The sequence below is a fragment of the Acanthisitta chloris genome, unplaced genomic scaffold (genome assembly GCF_000695815.1).
Source record: "Acanthisitta chloris isolate BGI_N310 unplaced genomic scaffold, ASM69581v1 scaffold12754, whole genome shotgun sequence".
In the NCBI taxonomy this organism is placed as follows: Eukaryota; Metazoa; Chordata; class Aves; order Passeriformes; family Acanthisittidae; genus Acanthisitta; species Acanthisitta chloris.
Genome location: NW_008667682.1, coordinates 962 through 9,117, shown reverse-complemented (window position 1 = coordinate 9,117; position 8,156 = coordinate 962). Strand labels below are relative to the sequence as shown.

Below are 8,156 nucleotides of genomic sequence, written 5' to 3'. Positions count from 1 at the left end.
GTGAGTCGGTGAGTGAGGGACCGAGAGAGATGGACCGGGAGCATCCCGGGATGGACTGGGGCACACCGGGAGCACCCCGGGATACACCGGGGCACACCGGGACGCATAGGGAACCCCTCCGGGATAGAGCGGGATACACCGGGAGCCCCCTGGGATAGGCCGGGACACACTGGTGTAGACCGGGACACACCGGGAACCCCCAGTCCGTGACCCCCGTCCGTGCCCGCCGTTCCTGGCCGTGTCTCCGCAGCAGCCCCGCGTGGCTCCCGCGGACATGGACCTGGCCTGGACCTGGCCTACGTGTGCGAGTGGGAGAAGAAGCCCAAGAGCAACCACTGCCCTTCCATCCCCCTCGTGTGCGCCTGGTCCTGCCGCAACCTCATCGCCTTCACCACCGACCTGCGCAACGAGGAGGAGAGAGGTACGGAGTGCGCCCGGGGCTCCCGCGGTTTGCTCCCCGAGGAGCATCTCCTGCTCCCCTGCACCAGCAGAAGCTCCACGTTGGTGCCTGCCCCTCACCTGAGCTCCCAAGCACAGTCATTATCCTGCCCAGAATCCTTTGATATGAAGTGTTTTGTGTCTCTCCCCTTGTCAGCTGAGGCTCTGTGGGCTCAGGAGCAGCAGCTGGTGGTGAGGGACAGGGAGTGACTTCTCTGTCCCCGCAGATCTCACCCACATGGTCCATATCATCGACACGGAGCACCCCTGGGACGTCTACTCTGTTAACTCTGGCCACACCGAGGTCATCACGTGCCTGGAGTGGGATCAGTCAGGTGAGCTGGGCTCCCTTCCTGTGCCCCTCTGTGATGTCCTGGGGACGGTTCCCGGGGGTTGGGGCTGTTCCCTGTCCTCACTCAGGGTCACTGCCACAGGCTCCAGGCTGCTCTCAGCGGACGCCGATGGCCACATCAAGTGCTGGAGCATGACGGATCACCTGGCCAACAGCTGGGAGAACACGGTGGGCAGCATGGTGGAGGGGGACCCGGTGGTGGCCCTGTCCTGGCTGCACAACGGCGTGAAGCTGGCGCTGCACGTGGAGAAGGTTTGTGCCAGCCCCGTGGGCGGCCCAGGCTGGAACGCTGGTCCTGGCAAAGGCCTCAGACCCTCCCTGTGTCCTGTCTGCTCTGGGCAACCTCCTGGCCTTGGGCAAGTCCTGCAGGGCAGTTTTTCCAGTCAAAGAGAAAAGTCAGATTCCTGTTCCTGCTGGATTCCCATGGGGGTTGTAGCTTCCTTTCTCTTGGTACTTTAAGTGTCTCCCTCAGTCTGTTGCCTCCGTTCCTTGGCTGAAACGTGGAACTAAAGCAATTCTTTCCTCACCGGTGGTAATTCAGAGGAAATGCATTTGGGGAGCTGAGGGTTGATCCAGGGATTTGGGTGTGGGAGCTGTGTGTGTATGGAGATGAGCTCCCTGTGTGGAAACAGAAAGCCTCAGGCTCCAAGCAGGAGCTCTCTGCTTGTGTGCTTTTACATCCTGGGGTATCCCACGGAGGATCCTTGGCCTCTCCCACGAGGAGAGCTCTGCAGGCCCTGAGCGCTACAGATCTGGAGTGCAAACACCTCGTTTTGTTGACCTTTGTTTCAGTCTGGAGCATCGAACTTCGGTGAGAAGTTCTCCAGGGTGAAGTTCTCCCCATCGCTGACGCTGTTCGGGGGGAAGCCCATGGAGGGCTGGATCGCCGTGACCATCAGTGGGCTGGTCACCGTGTCCCTCCTGAAGCCCAACGGGCAAGTGCTGACCTCCACCGAGAGCCTGTGCCGCCTGCGCTGCCGCGTGGCCCTGGCCGACGTCGCCTTCACGGGCGGGGGGAACATCGTGGTGGCCACGTCGGATGGCAGCAGCACCTCCCCCGTGCAGTTCTACAAAGTCTGTGTCAGCGTGGTGAATGAGAAGTGCAAGATCGACACCGAGATCCTTCCCTCCCTCTTCATGCGCTGCACCACCGACCCTGCCCGGAAGGACAAGTACCCAGCCATCACCCACCTCAAGTTCCTGGCCCGGGACATGTCGGAGCAGGTGAGCAGCTGCTCTGACCTGCTGGGAGGTAAATCAGCAGCAGGGAAACAGGGCTGGGGGTGAGAACTGAGCCCCCGGTGGTGGAAGAGTGGCCTGGGAAGCTCTGTCTAGCGTAACTACACTGTGCTCTGTTCCCTGCCTGGCTCTGGCCCTGGCAGTGCAGAGCTCGTCCAGGTGGTCCAGGGGTCTGGAATGTGGAGTGTGGCATCATCAGGGCTCGGTGTCCTTCCCTGTTGTGACACAGTGCCTGGGGCTCTGTTCCAGGTGTTGCTTTGTGCCTCCAGCCAAAACAACAGCATTGTGGAGTGCTGGTCCCTGCGCAAGGAGGGGCTGCCAGTCAACAACATCTTCCAGCAAATCTCTCCCGTGGGTGAGTGTCTGCACTGGCTGCTCTGAAGAACAGGAGCTGGACAGGCTCTCACATCTGTTATCTCATGGATCCAGGATCCACATTTATTTTCAGGTGCTCTGTCACGTGCTCCACTCTGTCTGTCTGCACTGTAGGCAGCAATTTGCTGTTTCCAGGAAGTGGTTTGGTTGTTAAGTTCACTCCATAAAAGACATTCTCAATGCTTTGCTGCACAGCCACACTTCCTCTGTGAGCCTCCCAAAGGGCCAGGACCAGGCAGTGAAGCTGGATTAATCCCCTGCCAGGCTGCCTGGGCTCCACCTGAGCTCAGGTAGCACATAATCAGCCAGGGTGGTTTGCTTGGTGAAACATACAGGACTATTGTACATAAGGATCTCCTTAATCACCCCCAGCAGAGCCTTCCATCAGGGGAGATGGAGCAAAACAAGTTGTTTGTATAATTCAGGAAAAATGTAGCAAAATATGAGGGAAAGGTGGGAAATATATAGGAAATATACCAGTGTGGTGAAACGAAGTGTCAGGGCTTGGTTTGTGGTCCTGCTTGGCTGGGGAGTGTGGGCAGGAATTGGGGTTTTCTGATCCGTCTGGGACAGATATCTCCCTTCCCTGTTTTCCCAAGTGGGAGACAAGCAGCCCATGATCCTGAAGTGGCGGATCCTGTCTGCCACCAACGACCTGGACCGCGTGTCGGCCGTGGCGCTGCCCAAGCTGCCAATATCCCTGACCAACACGGACCTGAAGGTGGCCAATGACACCAAGTTCTTCCCTGGACTGGGTAAGGAGTTCCTGTTGTCTTTCTCCTGAACATGTGGCTTCTGCATGAAACCACTTTCCACATCTTCTGAGCTGTAGCTGAAGTAAGAACGAGAGCAAAACGTGGAATGCTGATGGAAAGCTTTCAAAGACAATGGGTCTTCCTAGCCATCCCATGGTGTTTGCAAGGGAAGAGGCACATCTCTGTGAAGCACTGAGGAGGGGCTGGAGCCCCAGGGCCCTGGGGCTACCCCTTGTTGCCCCGTGGGGTTCTTTGGTGGCCGCTGCTCGGGCAAGGGCTGTGCCATGCCGGAGGAGCTGCTGGCTCAGGCTGTTGTCGTGTCCCCAGGCCTGGCCTTGGCATTCCACGACGGCAGCGTGCACATCGTGCACCGGCTGTCCCTGCAGATGATGGCTGTGTTCTACGGCTCCTCCTCGCAGCGCCCCGTGGATGAGCCCTCCCTGAAGCGCCCGCGCGCCGCGGGGCCCCTCGTGCACTTCAAGGCCATGCAGCTCTCCTGGACCTCGCTGGCCCTGGCTGGTGTGGACAGCCACGGGAAGGTTTGTGCTCTCTTGGGGGGATTAGTTCTCATCCAGGCTCTCTAAGTGACTGGGAGTTCTGAGTTAAATGGGAAGGGATGTGTCCCATCACTGCAGGAGCTGTCATTGGGTCAGGAGTGACCTGCATTCGGCCTGTGTTGTGTTTTTGCTCTGTGGGATGTTTTAAAGCCCATTCTTGATGCCAGTTTTCCTTTGCCTCTCCCTTCAGCTGAGCATGCTCCGCATCTCTCCCTCCATGGGCCACGTGCTGGACATGAACATGTCTCTGCGGCACTTGCTGTTCCTGTTGGAGTACTGCATGGTGACTGGCTACGACTGGTGGGACATCCTGCTCCACGTCCAGCCCAGCATGGTGCAGAACCTGGTGGAGAAGCTGCATGAGGAGTACATGCGCCAGAATGCAGCCCTGCAGCAGGTCAGTGAGAGCTGACTCAGGGGGGCACAGGGGCTCAGGGGCTGGGGCAGAGAGCAGGCAGGGCCATTCCCCGGGCGACAGCTCTGCCTGGCTGTGCTCTCTGAGTGTCCTGCTGGGGCAGTGCTGGAGCTGGGAAGAGCCTCCATGTCAGCAGTGTTTGCTTTCATGGACATCAGTGGGTCTCTCTACCTGTTGGGAGCTCCGGGTGAGGTGGTGGAGTCTATTTTTGGCAAGTTCTGGGAGCAGCAGCACAGTTTGTGCGTGCACAGCTTAGCCCTGTTTGCACGTGCACAGCTCAGTGCTCACGTGCAGTGTTCACCGTTCCTGTCACTCGTGGCAGAAAGGGAGAGCAGAGAATAAAGCAGCAGCAGCAGCAGCTTTAATGAGCTTATGCTAATTCTGCCTTTCTTCGTGCGTTTTCCTGCGTTCCCCATCACTCAGGTCCTCTCCACGCGCATCGTGGCCATGAAGGCTTCACTGTGCAAACTCTCCTCCAGCACCATCGCCCGCGTGTGCGACTACCACGCCAAGCTCTTCCTGATCGCCATCAGCTGCACCCTCAAGTCGCTGCTGCGCCCACACTTCCTCAACACTCCGGACAAGAGCCCCGGGGATCGCCTCACCGAGATCTGCTCCAAGATCACCGACTCAGGTGCTGACTGCTCACAGCATCCCCAGGGCTGAGGTCAGGACATTCCCCCTGTGTCATGGTCTCACAGTAACTCCTGGCTGGAGGAGGAGGAGGAGGGTGACTGACCGCTTGGCACCGTAGCTTGAGAGTGGAGTTTGGATCCATCCTTAGCCAGGTGATGTCTCTCTTCTGTTCCAGACATTGACAAGGTGATGATTAACCTGAAGACAGAAGAGTTTGTCTTGGAGATGACGACGCTGCAGTCCCTGCAGCAGCTCATCCAGTGGGTGGGGGATTTTGTGCTCTACCTGCTGGCCAGCCTTCCCAACCAGGTGAGAGCCGCTGATCCAGGGAACAGGCTAAGGGGCACAAAGACCCGTGGGCAGCATCAGGGGAGCTTTAGCCAGGGCACACAGGACCTGTGTCCGTGTCGGCATGGGCACTGGAGAGGAGCAGGAGCAGCAGAATCAGGGAATGGCCCTCCCCGTGCCCCCGGGGGCTGGTGGTGCAGCCACTGGCTGTGCAGTGTGGTGTGGGTTGGGGGAGCGCCCAATGCAGCTCTGCGGAGGTGCTGCACATCCTGGAGTGACACGAGCAGCTCGGGCAGGGGAGGCTGCAGGGGGTGCTGGGATGCAGCAGCTGTCTGGGCACAGAGCAGTGGCTCAGGCAGCTGTAGCCCCATCCTGGCTGTGTCCTGCAGGGCTCTCCTGCGCGCCCCGGGCACAGCTTCCTGCGCGACGGCGCGTCCCTCGGCATGTTCCGCGAGCTGATGGTGGTGATCCGCATCTGGGGGCTGCTGAAGCCGAGCTGCCTCCCGGTGTACACGGCCACCTCCGACACCCAGGACAGCATGTCCCTGCTCTTCCGGCTCCTGACCAAGCTCTGGCTGTGCTGTGAGTGTGGGCCATGCCTTTTTTTGCCTCGGCTGGGCTGGAGCGTGCGAGGAGTGACCTCCAAGCCTGACCCTGAGCGCTGCTCGGAAAGGGCGAGTGCAGCTGCCAAGATTATTGTTTTCCAGGCCATGTTGGCCATGGAGGAGGAGGCTGCATGCAGCTCTCTGGCGCTCTGAAGGAGAAATGTCAAGGTCATGCCGGTTCCTTGCTCCCTTTTCCACATAGGTCGTGAGGAAAACCACATCACGGAGCCTGATGATGCCCTGATCGACGAGTGCTGCCTCCTGCCCAGCCAGCTGCTCATTCCCAACATCGACTGGCTGCCCATCAACGACGGCATCATCAGCAAGCTGCAGAACAAGCAGCTGGTCCGGCTGCAGTTCGGGAAGGCTCCCGGGCTCGTTGGTCACACTGTCTCTTCCCAGTTCGATGCCTTCGTCAGGTACGGACACCTGGGACAAGTCGCTGCTGTGGTGGGAAGGGATGTTGGAGGCTTTGGGGTCTCTTGGGTTCCCTGAGGTTTGAGACACCCTGGAGGTTTGGCCTGTCCCCTTGCTGATGTGACCCATGAGCAGTTTGTCCTCTCTGCTCTAATCCATTTCCCAACTTGGGCTGGGCTGGGAATTTGAAGTGCTGAAAAGCAATGGCAAAGTGAAGGAAAACGCTCTGGTTTGTGATGAGTTGATGTCACCATGGCCACGGATCCCGTGGCACTGGGTGGGCAGGTGGGCACAGCCTGTGCCGTGTTGGCCACTGAGGTGCAGCTCCCTGTCCTGGGAGCAGCTTCCAGAAAGCGACTTTAGGAGAGCCTCATTCTCCTCCCCAGGGCTCCTGGACAGCCCAAAATTGACCACCTGAGGCGGCTGCACCTGGGCGCGTACCCAACGGAGGAGTGCAAGTCCTGCACCAGGTGAGGGACGCGGGTGTCACCCTCAGAGGGCTCGGGCAGGGCCCTGGCTGTCCCCCTGGAGCTTGCTCAGGGTGCTCTTGTCCTGCTGCGTGGGACACCCCAACCTGGGAACCCACCTCATTGTCAGCAGTGTTATCACATCACTGCATCCTGGAGCCTTGGGTTAAAAATCAAACAGTAGATCAGGCTCCCAAATGAGCAGTCTGGTCACTGGAGCTGGAATCAGGCCCAGAAGAGTCTCTAGGGACTCCTTTATATGATCCCAGGCCTGCAGGGCTGGTCTTTATATCAAAGCACCTGTGTGCTCAGAGTGGGGCTGCACCACCCCAGCATCCCTGCTCCCAGTGTGGGGTTGTTCTGCCACACAAGCTCCTGTTTCATGCTCATTCTCCCTCCCAGGAGGGCCTGGATTTCAGGGTAATGGCTCAGGGAACAAACATCCATCTAGTCATGTGATTGAATTAGCTTTAATTACTGGTTTTAATAGAAAGTCTCTGTAGCAGATCTATTTTGTGAGATGAATGTCAGCTGTTTCGTGGATAAACAGCAGCTGGGGCTGCTCTGCTCCAGCTCCACCTCCAGTGGGATCATTGATTGCTCACTGCTTTCAGCTGGGTTTGGTGCTCCCAAGTGTCACCTGCAAGTGACAGGAGCTGCTTTCCTCCCCGGGTGCCCAGGCCCCTGTGTGACCCGTGCAGCACCCTGGCAGTGCTGGCTCTGCCCTGGGCTGGCTGCACCCTCCGTGTCCCCCCCAGGTGTGGCTGTGTCACCATGCTCAAGTCGCCCAACAAGGTGACGGCAGTGAAGCAGTGGGAGCAGCGCTGGATCAAGAACTGCCTGTGTGGGGGCCTGTGGAGGAAGATGCCCCTCAGCTACTCCTGAGCCCCAGCCCTGGGCACTGGGGGCCAAGAGCTGTGCTGGGCACCCTCTGCGGAGGTTTGGGGACAAGGGAATGGCAGCTCCTCCACGGGTTCTGGGAAAGCTGCTGCTGCTCTGCCTGTTCGAGCTGTGCTCTTCGTCTTTCCCAGGGAAGAGCTGGAAGGGAATACCACAAGTTTCCCCATCGTTTGGGAGGGGAGAGCCTGGCTGGGTGTGTTGGGACTGTGCCAGTGGAGTGCCAGGCCTTGGTGGCTGCCCTGGCCTGGGCAGGGAGTGGTGATGGGGTGACTGGGGGGGAACAAAGTAAATCCCCAGGTGAGGGGAGCGAACACATTATACCTCATGTTTGTCCTGTGCCTGTGGCTGCTGGGGAAGTGCCACACGGGCTGGGCACGCCTGATCCCTGAGCAGCTCTGCCCCTCTGACCAGAGCCTGTGTGCCAGCAGGGTGGGATTGGAGCTGGAACACGGTGCTGCTGGCTGGGGCAAACCCTCTCTGTTGTAAATAAAAATTTGCATAATTTTGTATAGAACGACGTGGTTTGTTTCTGTAGTGTGACACTGGCTGCCCAGTGCAGGGCTGGGGCAGAGGGAGAGCCCCCAGTGAATCTGCTGGGGAAGGAGCTGCTGTTGTTGGTGAAAGGGGAAGTCGATGTATCCAAGGTTCTGTCAGGTCCTTATGGACACACAAGGAGAACATCAAATCCCTGGGGTTGTGTAAGTCTCCAGGC

The 8,156-nt window shown here is 58.8% G+C and overlaps 1 protein-coding gene across 1 annotated transcript; it reads left to right on the top strand.

The window, feature by feature from the left end:
- Window positions 1-250: 250 nt before the first annotated feature.
- On the top strand, window positions 251-7,429 carry MED16 (mediator complex subunit 16; the record flags this gene model as incomplete). The annotated part of the gene is made up of 14 exons (XM_009072600.1): window positions 251-421; window positions 666-773; window positions 873-1,042; window positions 1,583-2,014; window positions 2,279-2,384; window positions 3,004-3,159; window positions 3,487-3,698; window positions 3,907-4,113; window positions 4,555-4,765; window positions 4,943-5,076; window positions 5,445-5,637; window positions 5,863-6,079; window positions 6,464-6,547; window positions 7,303-7,429. Coding segments are annotated over 14 exons (2,528 nt in total), but the record flags the coding sequence as incomplete, so codon positions are not given.
- Window positions 7,430-8,156: the final 727 nt, after the last annotated feature.